Genomic DNA, 20,669 nt, shown 5'->3' on the forward strand with positions numbered 1-20,669 from the left:
CCTCTGTAAGCAAAGTTCTGCTGAAGTCAATGTACTTACCTCATCATAAACGAAAGGGAAATGCTTTGCGTATAGATATCGTAGTTATTACGTACCTTACTGTGATCAAGAAAGTACTATAATGTAACGTATTGTTGTGCTACGAAAAAGGCTGTCTCATTGTAGCTATACCACAAAAGTTACTACTAAAACATGTTTTACTTTCCAGAAGAATTCAGAAAAACTGTGCAGATACAAAACAGAAACACCGCAAAAGCAACATTGTAAATGGTCACTCATTAGTAGTGCCGTGATAAAATCGTGTAGCTGTCACATAAACTAACCACTGTGTCGTCTGGTATCTCACAGAAAGTACTTTAAATCCAGAATGTATTTTCAAGTAAACCAAAATGTTGCATTAAAATCCCATTAGCAGTGCCAGTATATGTTCTAAGTATGTAAGTCTGATAGTCGTTACGTAATCGTGCAACTAACAAGCAAGAATGTACAAATAACAACACTGTGTCGTCTGTTCACTATAACAATGCATTCGTAATTTCTGTTTAAAAACGTTCCCTAGGTTCTAGGCTGGATAGTTAACTTCAAAACATTGTTGCATGTTAACAGTTTCTCAGTGCGACAAATTGTACTAGTAGCGTGAAGTGAAACGTTTTATGGCAAAGACTAAGTTAAAAAACAGATTATCTTTCAATAAACGGTTTTACATGTGAAATGTGGTGTAAACCTTTACTCTTCCTAGTACGCAGAGTTTCAACTTCAACGCAATTATCATGTGGTATACGTCGGATTCTGTAAGGTCTATTGTAAACTAGAAAGAATTTGTGACTCAAGTGTTTCTTCTTATGTGACAATGAATGAGCTTTAATGAGAAGTTTCTGACCAGTATATAATTTCTTTGCATTTGCTTTACCGTGTAGTTTTCTCCTTTTGTCTGCTGCAGATTTTATATTTTCGATAGCCAAATCAATTATGTCTTTGTGTCGAAGTTTACGTGTATTTGGAAAAGGTACAGGCTCTCTGATTCTGTTCGGTGGTTCTTCATTCTTCAGTACAAAAATAGGTGGTAAAGCAGTGGAGTCATGAGGCATTTCATTCAGCACGTTTTCAAATAAGTGTAAATATCTGTCCCAATGCTGATGCTTTCTCTGACAATAAAGTCTGTAAAGCTTATTGATTTCTTTCATAATCCGTTCAGACGGGTTACAATGTGGTGAGTACAATGAAATAAAAACAGGTTTGATTTTATGGTTCCGAAGCATACGTGACCAAACAGCAGATCTGAATTGCGGTCCGTTATCTGAAATGACTTTACTAACGTGTCCAACTTCACGTAAGAAATTTTTAACAAAGTAGTTGGATACCGACCGTCCAGTGGCTTTGCGTAACGGAGTGAAAGAAACAAATTTTGAAGTAAGTTCAACAGCGACTAGAACGTAAGAAAATCTATTAGATGTTCTGACAAGGGGTCCCAAGAGATCAACAGCAGCAAATTCTTTTAATTTAGAAGGAATGATAGGAAACAACAGAGCACGATGTGACACAATAGATGGTTTAGCCTTTTGACAGAGTTTACAAATAGACAAGACTCTTCGAATTCTCTTTTCCATATTGTTAAAATAACAAGTCGTTCGAAGAATATGATAACATTTTCGTGGACCAAAATGTGCATAGCTGAAATGAATGTACCAAATGAGCTTATTAACAAAATCGCCAGGAATGCAAAGTACCCATAGCTTGTCATCAACAGTGCAGCGTTTGAACAGTATGTTGTTTCTAACCAGATAATAATGTCGAATCTGTGTGTGTGTCTTTTCATGCCATTTACTTTTGATGTCTTTCCAAATCGGATCTTTATCTTGTTCATGAGCAATGTTCTTTAAAGATGTGGTGATGAAGTTTTCAAAGGCGACTTTCTGAATGTAAAAAATACTGAAATTTTTCTCGAGGTTGCCTTCTGTGTTACCTTTCTCAAGCCCAGCCGGTGCGCGTGACAGTGCGTCCGCAACAATGTTCTCCTTGCCGAGAATGTAGACTATTGTGAAGTGGAATTCTTGCAGAAACAATGCCCAACGTTTTAACCTGTCATGATTTAATTTTGAAGACATAAGAAATTGTAATGCACGATGATCACTGTATACTTTTACGTGCTTACCAGAAAGAAAGAAACGGAATTTGTTAAATGCCCAAACGATAGCTAAAGCTTCTAATTCAGTAATGGAATAATTTTTTTCAGATTTTGTTAGCACTCGGCTAGCAAAAGCAATGGTTTTCTGAACAGTAGTGTCATTTTCTATGGCTTCTTGAAATAAATGGGCACCAAGACCGACTTTAGAAGAATCCGTGCTAAGGCAGAAATCCAGTGACAGATCTGGATGAGCTAGTATTGGCGCGTTAAGTAACGCTTCTTTCAAAGAATTGAATTCCAATTGTGCTTGTTCGTCCCAGTTCCAAATAGTATATTTTCCAGTGAGAGAACAAAGTTTTGGTGTAACTAGAATTTGCAAATTCAGAAAACGACGGTAAAAATTTACGAGACCTAGAAAACTGCGGACTTGTATTTTTGTGGATGGAATTGGAATGGCTCTGATTGCTTCTAACTTGTCAGGATCCGGCTGAATGCCTTCAGAAGAAATAATATGTCCCAAAAACTTCACCTTTGTCCTACCGAATTCAGACTTTTCCAAGTTAACTGTAATTCCAGATTCTGCAAAAATATGTAACACGCTGTTGAGGATGCGATTGTGTTGTTCCCATGAGGCTTCTGCTATCAGAATATCGTCCACATATAAGGTGATATGACATTTTAAGAACTCAGGTAATATGGAATTTAGCCCACGAATGAATGCTGCCGAAGAAATGTTCAAACCAAAAGGAAGTTTCCGAAACTGATAACAAACGACGAAACAAAGGAAAGCTGTGTATTTTCTACATTCTGGATGAAGTTCGATCTGATAAAAGCTGGATCTGAGATCAATAGAAGACAACACTTTTACACCATTAAAATTTTGAAGAAGTTCTTCCAACGTTTGCAGCCTGTCCGTTTCGGGAATGATGATAGTATTGATTTGTCTCGAATCTAAGACAAGCCTGATCGATCCATTTTTCTTCTCAACAACATGTAATGGATTGTTGTATGAGCTTACTGCAGGCTCAATAATGCCCTCGTCAAGCATAGATTTTATTTCTGTTCTAACACGGTTCCTATAATGTGCCAGAATTATGTATGGTCTAACACAAAATTTAGAATGCTCACGAACACGAAATTGGTATTGAAATCCCTTGATTGTTCCTGTTTTGTGAGTAAAAACTGTGGAATGTGGTTGTAAAATCTCAAAAGGGTCGTCCCTATCAGTGTCATTACAATTCTCAATTGTTTGAATTTTATTCTGAATTAACACATTAGTATCAAATGCGCCATCGATATCATCCCTGTCAGTACTTGCAGAGTGATTGTTAGTGTCAAGTTCCGTCGAAAATTCCGAACTGTTGTCTAACAGGAGTTAAAGCTGATTAATTTCTTCGTCATGGTTTGAGAGCCAATCTTCAAATTTCAAAGCTATTCACTTACCTTCTTTCTCTAAACTTATTTCAGCATCGTGAAAGTTTAAGATTGCTTTGTATTCATTCAAAAGGTCTACTCCCAATATAATTTCCGTCGACAATAATGGAACAATACGAAAGTTCATAGAGAAGCTGTGGCTTTGACAAAAGAATTCTAAGTTGGTTTGTTGGCATACATCTACATTTTTTCCAAAGATTGCACCTTGTAATTTAATCTTACGTATCGGAAGTGTGGGGCAATCGTTCGATTTGTTGCATTTACTAAAGGCTGCTTCACTAATTACTGAAATGGGACTGCCAGAGTCAATTACTGCCGTAAATTTTACATCATTTACTGTAATGTGAATCACAGGATATACAATGTTGTTATGTTTTATGTCGTGTTCCTGGAGTAAGATGTCCCTAATGTCTTCCATTTTTACGTAATTACTAGCTATGGCAGCTGCATCGTCAGTTTCATAAGTACGTTTTGTGGCTGCCAGCGGTATGAGTCATTGCCTATTGTCTTTTTGTTGGCGCGTGTCGTTATTGAGATTTGGAGACCTAACTTCTACAAATTCACCTTGTCGAGAGGGCCCTGCCCTGTTTGAATCCCGCCAGTTCTGATGCAATTCAGGTCTGTCGTTACGATCATATCGTCTGTCGTCATGTCGGTAGATTCCATAGTTTCTTTCTTGTCGGTCATGTGTTGGAGAATTTCTCCGGGAATCGTAACTGCACGCTGGACTGTTGCGTCTGAAGTTATTCTGTCTCCCTTGATAATAATTATTTTGGTTCCCATATTGTCTGTTTCTCTGATTGTCTCTGTGATAGTCACTACCACGGAGAGGTGATCTTTCCCTGTAATTATTACTACTCTGCCAACGGTTGTCATACGGGTGGTGTCTGTTTTGGTCACGATTTGTGTTGTGAGAATAGCCTTGTCATGTCCAGTTATTATTTCTTTCATCGCGGAATTGCGATGGATGCGACCTGTAATTGTTGTGTTCCTGTTTTTGCGTTCCGCGATTGTCAGTGTCAATTTCTAATTCTTCTAAGAGTCCCTGAAAAGCTCCAATGTCATCTTTGCAACGTCCTGCCAAAATAATATGTCGTAAATGTTCAGGCAATTTGATTAAGCAAATGCGGATGAGTTCTGAGGGGCTGTATGGATTTGACAGGTACTGCTTCTTGTGCAACATGTCTTGAAAATATTTCACAAGACTGGAAAATTCAGATTGTTCGAAATATTTAATCATTATGATGCTATGTTTTACTCGGTCTTGAGTAGCTTGAGACCAATATGCTGAGAGGAAGGCATGATAAAATTCTCCTTCACTGTGACAATCGTGAATGACCGATCGCATTCTTTCAGCTGGTTCATTCTCTAAGTAGCCACACATAAATTCTAATCTGTGCTCTAATGACCAGTTGGGAGGAAAACAATGAGAGAATTGATGGAGCCACACTTGTGGATGAATGTCGTTGCCAGAATTCTTAAATGATTTGAATTTACGTGTAGTAATGAACAGCTTATAGTCAAAATCATCGTGTCGGCGAGTAGCATATCGGTCATTGTTACGTCGTGTCGGCGGTTCCATCTCAAAATTCGTTGCACCTTGCCAATTTCTTTCATAATTTCCGAAATGCCCTGTGTTATTATTTTGTGGCTTTTCCGTATTTCTAAGTTCCTCTTCCCGTGTTGGAGCGCGAGTGTCCTCTGAAATATGTAATTTTTGTATTACTTGTGCCAACTGATCTTGTACTTCCCGGATTTCTCTTTTGTGTTGCGTATTAATTTGATTCTGATTTTGTTTGAATTTCTTAATTTGTTCATACTCTTTTGTGTCAGTGATGGCTACAGGTCTTGTGTCATTCAGATCAGATAAGTTAGTGAATAACTTAGTGAACTGATCCGAAAGTTCGGCTACTTTCTCCGATAGTGTACTTATTTCCTCAGTGTGTTTTTCTGAACCAAATTTCAGAGTGTCCATTTGTGTTGAAATCGTATCTACTGTGTCCTTTAAGTTTTCCTGAGTTTTTGCAAGTTGCATAACCGAATCGGTAGATGCAACTGAGTCAATTTTAGCTTGCAAGGTCTCATGATTTTCATGAACAATAGTTTGTAGTTCTTTTATGGCTAATTCGTGATTCTGTAATGTATTTTCATGCTGCGAAAAAATAGGCTGGAACTGCTCACAAATTTGTGTTTTTACGTCATTACAGACTTTTTGACATTTTCATTCGATTTTATGTAACTCAGTAGTTAAATCTTCACGTGTTTGTTCAAGCGTATGTTCCACTGAGTCTAACTTTTGAAGCTTTTGTTCCTTTATGTGTCTAACTTTTGAAGCTTTTGCTGTGTTTGTCTCTGATTTTGTTCCATTTGTTGCATTAATTGCAATAATAATATATTACTGTCTGGAATCTGTTCCTCTGTGCTTTTCGGCAGTGCATTTGCACCGTCAGCATTCACATTTTGACAAGCAGAAAACGTGTCTTGACTTATTGAGGACGCAAAACCTGAATCTACAGTATTTGCAAGATTGTGTCCTGTCATTTCGGATTCCTGAGGCGAGCTGTTGCCGACCGATCAATCGATAATGCTTCCCTGTTCACTAATTGTTTCACTGCCTACACCATTATTTGCAGCCCGCTCCATTTCCCTATGCACAATTACCAAATTACTACTTTGAACATTAGTTAATTCATTACTCGACGGCGCTAACACACTGCTTTCGTCTTCACTGTCATTTCTCAGTTTACTTTGGAGCCTAGTATTACGCTTTTCACATGCCATTATTGTCACAATATTTCACACGACAACACAGAAAACCACAATTTGAAGAGTAAAATAAGAAAACACATTAACATAGCATTGAAAATAATATCTCGTTAATTGCAAGCGCAGCTGAGAAATACTTGGTGCAAATCTACATGCATGCCACAACTGTTTTACTGTACAAGAATGAAAAACTACAACTACAAAGGAAATTCTGTCTACAATTACGCGCTAGCAATAAACGAAGGCTGCACTAATTACACACACTACAAGAAAAAATCAGAAGATTCCAGTGAGGTATCCTCGGCTAAGGGTCGACATATGAAACGTCCCCTTAGAAAAATTATACATGACTGTGTTTAAACTGACACACAATATTTTTTTAGCGCAACGCAACTGACTTTCAGTAATCCCTACAAGAGAATGGCCTTGACTAAATTAACCTACACGTTTCACAAATCACTTACCTCGCAAAAATCTTCGTTACTCGAACCACTGCAATACAGCGAGCGCCACTACTGCCAGCTAAATAAAAGATTCAAACTATGGAAGGCACTAACTACTGATAGGCATAGTTAGCAAATTAAAGATTTTAATAGAGAACAAACAATGTATTTACCTTAATAGTCATAATATATGTAGCAGTTCATGACATCCATTCTTACAAATGTACTGTTTCTGATGGACACACCTCCAGATTATCCATTCTCAAAAATACGCCATCTCACTTCCCCACATCCACCACTGCTGGCGGCTCGCCTCCAACTGCGCTACGCTACGCACTGTTAACATCCAGCTGCCCAACACTACAATGGCAGACAACAATGAAAACTAGCCACAGACTGCACACAGCACAGCCAGTGATTTTCATACAGAGCGCTACGTGGCGTTACCAATATAAAAACCTAAACAGCCTACTTACACCGCGACTGCTACGGTCGCAGGTTCGAATCCTGCCTCGGGCATGGATGTGTGTGATGGTTAGGTTTAAGTAGTTCTAAGTTCTAGGGGACTGACGACCTCAGAAGTTAAGTCCCATAGTGCTCAAAGCCATTTTTTTGAACATCGACCTAAAAAGACAGCAATATAGTCGCAACACAGACCTTTAGCTCCTGCTCTTTGCCATTACTTAGGACTATATATGCATCATTTCGTGTAGGGCTCTGTGGTTCCTTTCCATCTAATATAATGTTTTTTATATATATTTACAGAGGAGGAATCCTACATTCGTTTGTTAAGTCTTTAGTCTCGTACCTCAACTAGCAAATTCTGTTCACAATGTCTGATAACATATCGCTGGTACAAGGCTCAACATTCAAGACAGTAACTGCTTTCCATCACTCAAATCTAGAGCTCAGGGATTCCCTCAGAACAGTGTTCTGATACGAGTAGTTCCATTTTTTAATATATCCTCCAAACCAGCCTCCCCTTCCTTAAATACAAAGAGATATCTAACCCAATATTTACAAAAAGAATGAATGTTCATTTTTCATCTTACATTAAGCAGGAGGACAAAGAGTTTGTGCATTTTATTAGTGTGGGTTGCCTATATCAGGGCCAAGTAAGTACTCAGGGGCAAACCTTTTGTTGTCCTTTGACAGGTATTGACCCCCTGGGGATAAGCTACCCTTTTGATTGACGGGTCCTGAACCCTTACCCCCCCCCCCCCAAAAAAAAAACAGGGAACCTCCAACCCACCCCCTCCCTCTCGCTGATACAGGTACACTTTCAGGTCTGAGTTATTCGAATAGCCCCTTCTCATTCGTATCAATTTCATTGACTACTTAATTAAATTGATCACTTAATTAATCCATCTCCTCTGGGAACCTCTACACCCTCTCTCCCCTCTCCCCCTCCTGTCCTCTACCTGGAAATTGGCGGCTCTGTGGTGGAGAGGAAAGATATCATGATAGAAAAATTCAAGGGCATACAGTTAAAAAAAAATTCGGTTTCTGAGGGTTGGATTTCTCTTACTCATCATTCTCTGCTTTTTGGAAAGTTGCAAGTCTTGTAAGAAGTAATGAAAACGATCGCCTTTCTTTTTATTACGGTCGTGCAAGGAATACTGTCATGAAACACCTATCACACGTAATTACACAGTTAAAAATCTTTCGATTACGAGGCATGCACCGTCCACTGGACTCCACAGAACGCCGCCGCACACGCTGCCACAAGTCGGGGTACATGGGCGGCCCCCACAAAGCCACAACGAGTCAATCATCTGCAGGTGAATTTCCTATTTTCTTGGCCTTATCAAAATTTTGGTTGGATAACGGAACAAAACTAATCCACTGACTTCATAGTTTAAGAGTTAAGTGACATACTTTTTCATCGAAATACGATTTTCTTTGATTCACTAACATAGAGAAGGTAATTAATGTTTGCCTGTCTGTATCCGAGTGGAATTGTTTACCTTGTTAGAGCTTGGAATGGGTTTCCATCATTCGTTCCACTCTGAGCTGTCAAACAGCAACTCATGTGTAATGTAACTTGTTTTTGTGTTTGGCAGGTCATTAGCTATTTTTTTCGAACAGTTCCAAATATGTTAGCCATTCATTTCGTATACTGCTTTATAATACGTATGTGCACATAAATCAAGAGGGTTCACGGAAATCTCACCGAAATGACTTTCTTTCTGGACGATATCTTGGAATTTACACCTTAGTGTATTCAATTGTTCCTTAGAAAGTTTTTCCGCTTTTCTCTCGTAAATTGTGTACAATTGTCTGAGAGAAATGCTTCACGCTTATGAATACTCACAAAATAATAAGATTGTAGGCATCAAATTAGAGACGCACTCGTCACGTTACTGACTGCATCCAGCTGTTAATATTTACGAAATACGTCAAACAATGCTATCACGCAGCTGTCTCCACTTTTTACTCGAGGGAGACTTCCATAAATGTTGATAGCGGCAATTTGAAGCGGTTATGTTGGAACAATAGGAAGTTTTCACGGTTCAATGTTTCCCTTGCGTATCAATTGATTTATCTGCTTCACAACTCCGATCGCTTCTGATTGCTTTCGAAAGGCGTACAACATTTTGCAACTCGTCTCTCACGTCCACGCCATTATTCTAGCGAGTCTTACAACCCCTTTGACTAGCACACTGGGGCTAACTTGTCTGGCCGGAGTTAGTTTTTCTGTAGTTTGAGGTCAGCGGATTCCTACGAACCACGGTTTTTGATCAGAGTCCCTTTTTTTGTATCCTTGGTGGTAGTGTCCATTTATTTTTTTTCCACCGCCCATTGGCTGACTTTTTTGTGTTCCCAGGATCGGTCCTTTGGTTTGAGGCCGAGTGGAAAGGCTTAATGCAAAGGCTATGCTGTTAGTGGGTCTATCATCGTATTTTGACCAGTAATTGGCCGAATATGCCTTCTCAACGTCTTTACAAGTTGAGTACTTCTTTGATGATTTACTGGTCAACAATGCGGAACAGCTCTGTCATGTATCCTGTCACAAAACTCAATTCCTTGAATATCGTTCGAGCTATAGAGAATGAGCGACAAGATTAATTGTTCACCGCGGGGTGAATTTCATGTTGTCCTGGTGCAGTTGTGAACTGCCATAGTTAGAGTACGTTTTGATCCATAATACGAGTAGAAAATCAATATAATACATTGGCTGTTCTGACACACCTTTGTTCGTTAGTGGCACCCAAATCACTATCATAATTTCTGATTGAGTGGAGCATATGATAGATGCACTATCGAATGTAGATGTGCAAGAGTACAAAAATCGCATGTTATTTTTTAGTTCTGTTGTCTCACGGTCCACGGATTGCAGTTCGATGCCGACGTTTCCAACGTGTCCATTGTGGCCCTTATCAATTTTATATAACCGTTTTGTAACAGCTTAGAAACCTATGTTTCTATATCGCTTGAATGATTTTGGAACGACGTTCCGATATCGCTGTGAATTTGTTTAGTCTGATCCTGGCACCATTTTCAAATATGTTCATTTTGCGTTTGCTATAGAGCAGATACTTTGTCATCGATTGTTTCAGTTATTTCTTTATTCTTTCACATGTACCAATTGGATGTCTCTTCTTTCATTGCAGTAACCTGTTTATCATGTTCCTCATCAACGTGTTTTTCTAATTCGTCTCTGATAGTATTTATTCTTTGAGGTATACACGCACTCGCAAAAGGTTTGATGAATTTAAGCTCGCTCACAAGGTGAGTGGTTTTCCTCAGCTATGATTTGGCCAGTCCTAGCTATTTTCTAATCTGTGGTATTTATTTGTTCAGCAGCTTGGGTTTGTTCCTTACTAATGTGTTTTTCTTCTGACTACGTCTGCTATCGATTCAGTTCTAGACAACATACCTGAGACCGTGTCTCGAGGATCTGCATAGCTGCATTTTCCTGTATGTTTTCAGATTTTGTAGTCAACATTTCCTAATTTTCCAACCTACATCCAGGTCGAGTACGTAAATCTCTTTCGATTTCAGAATGCATTTCTGACTATGAAAACTGATAATAATCGCTCTAGTTAGTATTGTTCACCTACTAAACTCGAATTATATTCCAAATACATAAAACGGTTTCTGACGAAATTACAAAAACAATACGTAGTTCTATGTTCAAGAAGGGAACATACATGTTATGTAAACAATTGCAACTGCCAAAATTCACTTAAGTAAAAAAAAGAATCCAATTAGCTACAGCTAACTAAATTGTGCAGAATGTTGCTATTACAGTTTTCCTGTTCTGCTCGGGTGAACCATCTACAGCTAGATCCCAGTGAAGAATTTGCTACCCCAAATTCCAAGACAAGTCTAAAAATGTAACTTGCTTTCTATGTTTTTGTTGTGTGTTTATTATTTTGAATTCATGTGACATTTTTCTACTTTAGTTTCTCTACATGAATTATATATTCACATAGGCTAGCTAATACGAGAAACTTTGTATACTATTACAATAAAACATGCTGTAAAACTATGTCACTGCCAAGTAACATTGTTCGATGACACCTGGACAATACCTAGATAGATCTAATACAATGTAGTACAGAAGGTAGCTGAAAGAAAAATGGAATGTACGATATTGTTCTTGGAACATGAAACTGTTTTCTATTAATAGTACACTTAAGAGACACAATAACTTTTTAAATTAATTCGTAAAACTATTCTGAGTATGCACTTCCATTTACATTCGTTTATTTTCATGTAGTAAAGTTTAGTACACAATCGCTTTCAATTGCATTCATGTAATTGGTAGTGGCGGATCAGTTAATAAAATGCTTTTTTTGTAGCTTCTGTTGATGAAGGAGGACAAGGTGGAACCAATAGAGACCTTTTAACCGTGTGACAAAATTTCCATTTATTCCAGGCAGTGTTCCTGTTTCACACCGTTCTCTGTCGTGATCATGGAGTGGTGCGACATTGACACTCGATTGCATAAAATGGCAAAAGGTCCTTCTAAGACTCTACAGTTCGACAGAACCCACCCATATTTACCAATTATATTTAAGAATGTGTCTTTACAGAGAATAGCTGCGAGTTACTCCTACTCAACTGAGGCAGCAATTCGCCATGGAACTGCGACAAGTGGTTACCTATCTGCAGATGCTTTGGGCTACTTTGCAGGTTTATTCTGCAAATATAAATTTATTATATTTTCAATAAATGGGGATGGATGTCACCGAGGGTCTTGTGGAACCGTGGGACAGGTGGTTGGGGGGCGGGGGGGAGGGCTTGAAGCGACCCGTGGTCGTTTCATTCTTGCATGTGGCAACGTCGCGTCGTTCCGTGATCGCGCCACAAGAGGACATGAAATAGAAATACTGAAAAAGGCATAAGAACTCTTTGCTGCTTTGGATCATGTTCACATTTCGTCAGATGGTCTTGAACGGCCACTAGTGGTTTCACCCTGTACACCATAACTTCAACGGCGGTCGTGCTGCACGCCAAAGGGTTGCGGACACGTTCAGTTCCTCAAGCAGAGATGTGATTTCATTGACGTCCCTTTAGCCACCTCTTAAGGCTTTCCCGTTTCAATGCTGAGCGGCGGTGTGCCTGAAATGTTTCCTCTGCCACCTATAAGGAAACCGCGGAATTTCAACGCTGGATGTCATGATCCTGACTTCCATCGCAGAGACTTTCAAAGAAGGTGTGAAAGGTGGGTAAATGGGACTGTAACGGCCTTCCAATCGTGTGACACATCCATGATGGTGGGCAGAACTGCAACGAAATTTGGTAGCAACGTAATATCATTTACCCACTTTACGATTCACGCGATCTCCTGAGCTCTGTCGACAGGGTCGACACCTCGCTGTTCGAAGCGTCACCGGGCCCGAGGATGACATCACAGGGCGGCACGCTTTTGCATTATAACAGATGAATAGGCATTTTTTGTCCAAATTTCAGTCTCATGCGTTTTAGTGGGACACAATTAGAGAGTTTAGAAGAAGTGATCCTTTAATTCTGTTGACAAGTGTAGTAGAGCTTTTGCAGTGGTAGTAACTCTGAATCATTTTCCCTTTAACAAAAATTTATCATCAGAAGGAGAGTACTGCGACGGGCGTCTGCAAGGCGCAATGACAGCTATTCCTCACTGTTCCGGAGTACAAATTTCTTGAGAAAAATCACTAACTTAAATGGAAACATAGCACAAACTATCCAGAACTTCGTTTTTGATGTAATGATAACTATATCAACTATGTGGAGAATACGAAATAAACATGTCTTTTGAAATAACAGAAAACCGACACGCACCGATGTTATCGTAGGCGCTATAAAGACCATTTTTCAACCCTGATTGTTCGCCTAGTACGCCTACCGTCGTAAAAAAGGGAAATAAAGAAAGATTTTGATAAACTGACAGAAGTCTGTGCAGGAACGGCTACAAAATGTTTGATAATATCCGATACCAGTGAAACGTATACAAAAATTACCAAAACGAAATGATTCACTATGAATAGAGATAGGGCTCTCGCTGACTGTAGCCGAAAGACAGATACCCATTGTTGTATTCCAACATATAATGGCAAAATTTCACAGAAAATGACTTCTTCAAAGAAATCAAACCTTAGAGTTCGTTTTCAGATGAACAGTATTTTTGGATTACTAATTTGTTATAGAACTGGACCTAATCGTGGTACCTTCGTGAAGTCAGGCATATATGAAATTAGCTGCAGTAACTGTAACTAGCATGATGTGCTTCAGGCGACTCGTTTATTTACGGCACATTTGTAAGGGCGTACTCGTTCCCAGAAGAAAGTGGTCTATGGCACACGTTTCTGAGAATAAATAGTACGCAGCAGAAATGAGAAGGAATGTGTTAAATACAGCCGCGCGGGATTATTCGAGTTGTCTAAGGCGCTGCAGTCATGGACTGTGCGGCTGATCCCGGCGGAGGTTCGAGTGCTCCCTCGGGCATGGGTGTGTGTGTTTGTCCTTAGGATAATTTAGGTTGAGTAGTGTGTAAGCTTAGAGACTGATGACCTTAGCAATTAAGTCCCATAAGACTTAACACACATTATTTTGTTAAATACAGTGCCCAAGGGTAGGCTGCTCGGTGTTCTAGAGGAAGTGAAAGTGTTTAGGAAGAGAAATTCCCTCCAGAACAAATTTTAAAAGAACTGGGTGAGGTTGGTTAGAACTATAATTTAATATTTTTTTAAGGATTTTCCCCAGTGACCAGATGTTTTGACGTTACACCTTGAAGTGCGGTGCATTAGAAAGCAGAAACCAACCTGGTGCTGACACTTGCTGCCTCGTACAACACTAAAGTAACAGCGAGACCTCTTCCTCGTGAGCAGTCTACTCAGCGGTTGAGAAGGATCACACGAAGTTAGACAGCGTGCCCAGATAGCGACCTGTGTTGGCTGTAATAAACTCGTCAGCCCTACGATGTTTTCACTCTGCTTTTACTACTTTGCACTTCATATTTTTGTATATTAAATTTGTTTAAAGTAATACGCACTACATTGATATACGGCTTTAGTTGTGTTTCCATTATCAAGTAGCAGTCTGGGCGTTTATAATATGACCTGTTTTCTTGAGAACCTTCCCATTTTATGATAATTCAGGACTGAATTACCCTATGATCTTCAGTTAGATTTGTAATATTCGTTTTCTACATTACGTTAATTTTTGTTTCATTAGATGAACTTATTTATGCAGCTGTGACCTCTGCTACCTCTAACAAGGTTTCACGGTTATGTTCACCATAATTTTTGTATACAGTACATAATATATATAATTACGAAAGTGTATGTAGAATGGTTTTATCAGTCTCTTATAGATCAGGGTATGGTTACTTGGTCAATAGACACCGACCATCCTGCGGAGCATCGTGTATACATTTGGAATCAGTACAGGGTAAATAATACACTGAAATTTTTCGTCGACTTCTAAGTATTTCGCCAACAAGCCTTACGTCTTCAGACGATGACGCCGGAATAGCCGGAAAGAACTTTGTTTTCACGTACTAATCCGATTTACGAAATGTAATGAAGGTAGCTGTCAAGCGCATTTCCAAGAAGCGCATGGAATGTTATGATTTCGGGTAGGTCATGACGTTGTGCCAGTTTTATCTTTGACAGCTCTTGAGAGCTAAATCGTGTAAAGGAAACGCCCTTAATGTACTGTCGCAAGGCGGTCTTTTTTGTCATCTAAATTGATACGAGGCAGATTATCTGCTCTAGTGCGCATATAAAGACTCAGTGGCAGACTGTTGTGCATATTCTAAATACTAAAGACGCTCAGAACGTGTTGCATACTATCCATCATGAAAGGTAAGTGAAAATTCCTGTTGTAAGTTGGAAAGTTAAAATTTTTCCGACTATACTCACTTGTAACCTTTTTCAAACTTTCGTGTGTGCAAAACAGTGATTATTACCTGTAAAACGCATATTACATGCGAAATGTGCAGAAAATATTTCTCAGACAATATATGAACAACTGCTACTTACCTGCTAGAATACATGGGAATGCCTTGCGGCTTCTGTGTGTCAGACATATACTGGACACTCATTAGACTTCTCGCATGACTGTAAGTTATATTAATAAATTTCGTTATTTTAGGAAGGCGACAGTTCACTCTCAAATTCCGTGGCGAAACGGGGATCACATTTTTTTTGAACAGAACCCAGTTTTTATGAATTTAACCACAATGTAGAGACCTCCTGATCATAATCCTATTTCTTTTGTCGTAGAGCTATGAAATTTAAATTGGTACTTACTATTCTGATGTAAATATACGGTGTATTACTAGGCGGATCTTTTATTATGTACTTTGTTGACTAATAATCGAAGCAGAAGCAATGATGTTGTTGGGGACACGTTCAGTTATCGTTGCACCACATACACAAAAAACATAAACTAGTTGAAATACAGACGCACAAGGAACAACGATTAGCGATTTAGAGAGATGGCACACGCTACTTTCAACATTTAGTGTAGTTGACGTTAATGGTGACAAGGAAGTCATCCTGGGACAAATAAAAGAGAATATTAGGATAATTGGCACACAGATACAATTATTGAAAAGAAAAGGAATAAAAGTAGTAGTCAGGTACGAGTAGGACTGGCGCACTGAGAGTTTCGTAGAAACATAATTATGCACGTAGACAGCTCATCCATTTCGGGAATGAGAATCTCGGCGACTTTTGCCTGTTATCGACATTGATTCTGGCAAGATATTGATTGCCCCGGTGATTGCAAGATTTTCGAGAATATTTCAATTTAATCAACACAGACGTGACATACAGTAACTGCCGGATGCAAGCGACCGTAATTATAACAATCAACAGTTCTGCATTCAGGTTGAATGGATCGAAGTGGTAAAAGTCAAACATCACACAAGGAATCACTTTGTTGTTCATGTGACGCGTTTCGGAATTTAGCCATCATCAGATACCCAGGAGCCATCCCGCACATATTTTCGAGTAGTTTGTGAAACAAAAATTCGCAGATTAATGCAGTAATCTCTCCTGAATATCTAATGATGGAAAAATTCTGAAACGCGTCTTATGAACAACAAAGCCATTCTTTTCCTGATGTTTGACTTTTATCATTTCAGCCCAGTCAGCCTGAGTGCATAATTACTAATTGTTTTGATTTCAAGTTGGACGTCGGATAGCAAACGATAAAATAAATATTTTTTCGTTTGATTTACTTACAAAGATTTTCGAATTTTTTTCCCCTTTACTTGTACTATGAAACGTTGCTTCTTGCCAAATTTCATTTTATTAGGTCAACGGAATATACCCTATAGGTTCTGACGATTGAGTTCACTAGTATCCAGATGTGTGACGTGAATGGTCGTATCTTTTGGTTGGATTGGCTTAGAAGCTCACATTTATTTCATCGCCAAAGACCTATAGACCTTTATACGTGATATAAGTTTCAGATTATAAGTCTACCCTTGCCTGAGGAAAAGTAGCCTTGACAGTCGGACAGATTTAGAGTCAGATAAGAAAAGAAAAATGTTTTTTAGTGTGGCTTAGTAGCAAATTTACGGTATTAAGATTCTTTTCCTTTGGTTGTACTGTGAAATATTATATCTGCCAAAATTCATGATTCTAGGCCAAATGGAAGTACCCTATATGTATTGATGAGTGAGTTTGTGAATATCAAAACATGCGACATAAATGGTGGTGACTTTGAAGCTCCAGGATTTTACACTGCGAAGGGACCATTCAGCTCAGTACGTGACGTAATTGTCAGCTTGATACTATTATTAACAGTCGGACAGACAGATAGGCAGGCAGGCAGGCAAACAAAAAAGTGATCGTATAAGGGTACCGGTTTTACCAATTGAGTTGAAAATCTAAAAAGGATTTAAATCATGCAGACAGTCTTACTGAAGGAAAATTTTGCTTTAAATAACACTCCCTAGTCTGTCTCCATTCTGAAAGCAATCTATGGAGTTCAGACTGAATATCGTATTAACATTACGACAGTATCGGTATTCATTATATCTGAAAGCAATGGAAACATGTAAATCTATGCACACTGGAATAAAGCCCTTGAGCAGTTAAACAGAGAAACGACTCGTGGCGATAACATATTAGACCTTCTGGTGACAAACAGACCCGAACTATTTGAAACAGTTAACGCAGAACAGGGAATCAGTGATCATAAAGCGGTTACAGCATCGGTGATTTCAGCCGTAAAGAGAAATATTAAAAAAAGGTAGGAAGATTTTTCTGTTTAGCAAAAGTGACAAAAAGCAGATTTCAGAGTACTTGACGGCTCTCAAGTACAGATAGTGTTGAGGATCAGTGGACAAAGTTCAAAACCATCGTACAATATGCGTTAGATGAGTATGTGCCAAGGAAGATCGTAAGGGATGGAAAAGAACCACCGTGGTACAACAACCGAGTTAGAAAACTGCTGCGGAAGCAAAGTGAACTTCACAGCAAACATAAACATAGCCAAAGCCTTGCAGACAAACAAAAATTACGCGAAGCGAAATTTAGTGTGAGGAGGGCTATGCGAGAGGCGTTCAATGAATTCGAAAGTAAAGTTCTATGTACTGACTTGGCAGAAAATCCTAAGAAATTCTGGTATTATGTCAAAGCGGTAGGTGGATCAAAATAAAATGTCCAGACACTCTGTGACCAAAATGGTACTGAAACAGAGGATGACAGACTAAAGGCCGAAATACTAAATGTCTTTTCCAAAGCTGTTTCACAGAGGAGGACTGCATTGTAGTTCTTTCTCTAGATTGTCGCACAGATGACAAAACGGTAGATATCGAAATAGATGACAGAAGGATAGAAAAACAATTAAAATCGCTCAAAAGAGGAAGGGGTGCTGGACCTTACACAGAGTAAGCGAAGGAACTTGGCCCCTTTCTTGCAACGGTGTACCGTAGGTCTCTAAGAGCGTAGCATTCCAAAAGATTGGAAAAAGGTACAGGTCATCCCGCTTTCAAGACGGGACGTCGAACAGATGTGCAGAACTATAGACCTATATCTCTAACGTTGATCAGCTGCAGAATTTTGGAACACGTATTATGTTCGAGTATAATGACTTTTCTGGAGACTAGAAATCTACTCTGTAGGAATCAGCAAAGGTTTCGAAAAAGACGATCGTGTGAAACCCAGCTCGCTCTATTCGTCCATGAGACTCAGAGGGCCATAGACATGGGTTCCCAGGTAGATGCCGTGTTTCTTGACTTCCGCAAGGCGTTTGATACAGTTCCTCACAGTCGTTTAATGAACAAAGTAAGAGCATATGGACTGTCAGACCAATTGTGTGATAGGATTGAAGAGTTCCTAGATAACAGAACCCAGCATGTCATTCTTAATGGAGAGAAGTCTTCCGAAGTAAGAGTGATTTCAGGTGTGCCGCAGTGGAGTGTCATATGACCGTTGCTATTCACAATATGTATGTAAATGACGTTGTGGATAACATCGGAAGTTCACTGAGGCTTTTTGATGCTGTAGTATACCGAGAGGTTGTAACAATGGAAAATTGTACTGAAATGCAGGAGGATCTGCAACGAATTGACGCATGGTGCAGGGAATGAGAATTGAATTTCAATGAAGACAAGTGTAATGTGCTGCGAATACATAGAAAGAAATATCCTTTATCATTTAGCTGCAATATAACAGGTCAGCAACTGGAAGAAGTTAATTCCATAAACTATATGGGAGTACGCATTAGGAGTGATTTAAAATGGAATGACCATATAAAATCAATCATCGGTAAAGCAGATGCCAGACTGAGATTCATTGGAAGAATTCTAAGGAAATGCAGTCCGAAAGCAAAGGAAGTAGGTTACAGTACACTTGTTCACCCACTGCTTGAATACTGCTCACCGGTGTGGGATCCGTACCGGATAGAGTTGATAGAAGAGATAGAGAAGATCCAAGGAGAGCAGCGTGCTTCGTTACAGGATCATTTAGTAATCGCGAAAACGTTACGGAGATGATAGATAAACTCCCGTGGAAGATTCTGCAAGAGAGACGCTCAGTAGGTCGGTACGGGCTTTTGTTGAAGTTTCGAGAACATACCTTCACCGCGGAGTCAATCAGTATATTGCTCCCTCCTACATATATCTGGAGAATATACCTGAGGATAAAATCAGAGAGATTAGAGCCCACACAGAGGCTTCCGACAATCTTCCTTTCCAAGAACAATACGAGACTGGAATAGAAGGGAGAACCGATAGAGGTAGTCAAGGTACCCTCCGACACACACCGTCGGGTGGCTTGCGGAGTATGGATGAAGATGTAGACGTAGATTGTATGACCATTCCCTCAGTTAACATTACCTTCCTTATAAAAAGTGACACTTAGTTAACAGTCGACTCTGAGGAAAAATGTTTACATCAATACTTGTACCACAGTTTTTAGCAGAGGTACTTCTGTACATACTCAGAGCTATTTAGCTGCGAGTTTATACTTTTTCTTAGCAAAGAAGTGCATACCACGGTGACGACAGTCCACACCTGACTACTCTTACTGTTCCAGTGCTGGCTTCTCTCCTGGCTGTGTGCGTGCTGGTAGCCGTGGTGACGGCGGCCCCCAACTGCCCGCAGTACGACGGCTCCACGCCCGTCTTCTTCCCTGACGAGAACGACAGCAGCAGCTTCTACGAGTGCAGCAACGGCAGGTCCGTCCACATGGCCTGCCCCAGTGGCACCGTCTGGAACTCCAACATCAACACCTGCGACTGGCCCCAGTCCAGGAAGTAGAAGGCACCGGATGGTTATCTCCCCCGTGATATCACATTACTTGACATGACACTCTAAAATATTCGAATAGGTTTCACACTGTACTCTAGTGTAATATTTAACTTTTAATAAACAGCAATAAAATAAAAGTGACTTGTTGTTATTAGGAAATAATAATACTGCGAAGTCTTTTAATGCGTGGTATACAAAAGTGTCATTAACATTTGATGATATTGAGACAAGTTAATGATTGGAGTTAAAGCGCCGATTATGTACTTTATCGAACATGGTGGTTAAATATTGACCTCGCGTTGATTAGTGTGAAGTTTCAAGTCCATCTTTAGCAATCCACATTTAGATATTATGTTGTTTCCCTAAATTGCTGAGGTATTTCTCTAAATAAATATTAATCTAGTTTTGTTGTTCTTTCTTGCCTATTTTGAAATCGTGCTCTGATGTTAAGCCTTAATCCTGCTTTCTTTGGTGTTTCTAGTATTATTGTTCGTATTTATTTGATGGGGGGGGGGGGGGGGGCATCAATGATGCACGTTTTAAGCAGATTTGACAGATCGTCAGCAGAGAAACACTGTGATCTACTACATGCCAGTATTCACAGTTAAACACAAGTGGCGGGAGAATTAGTAAATTAAGGCTGCTAGCTCAGGGCAGTTCTAAGTATATTACAGTAATATGGGAATGTAACTGAGGTGAAAGA

At 39.4% G+C, this 20,669-nt stretch overlaps 1 protein-coding gene across 2 annotated transcripts in view; it reads left to right on the top strand.

The window, feature by feature from the left end:
* LOC126251782 (peritrophin-1-like) overlaps nt 1-20,103 on the top strand; it is a 42,158-nt gene extending 22,055 nt beyond the window's left edge. Inside the window, exons 1-2 of one of the 2 annotated variants that reach the window (XM_049952406.1) lie at nt 14,910-15,062; nt 19,752-20,103. In XM_049952406.1, the coding sequence (XP_049808363.1) occupies nt 15,056-15,062; nt 19,752-19,975 (231 nt within the window). In that variant the 5' untranslated portion in view covers nt 14,910-15,055 and the 3' untranslated portion in view covers nt 19,976-20,103. Of the gene's footprint in view, nt 1-14,909; nt 15,063-19,751 lie in introns of those variants that run through there. The other variant, XM_049952409.1, reaches the window with a different exon arrangement.
* Nucleotides 20,104-20,669: the final 566 nt, after the last annotated feature.

The sequence above is a fragment of the Schistocerca nitens genome, chromosome 4, assembly GCF_023898315.1.
Source record: "Schistocerca nitens isolate TAMUIC-IGC-003100 chromosome 4, iqSchNite1.1, whole genome shotgun sequence".
Lineage (NCBI taxonomy): Eukaryota > Metazoa > Arthropoda > Insecta > Orthoptera > Acrididae > Schistocerca > Schistocerca nitens.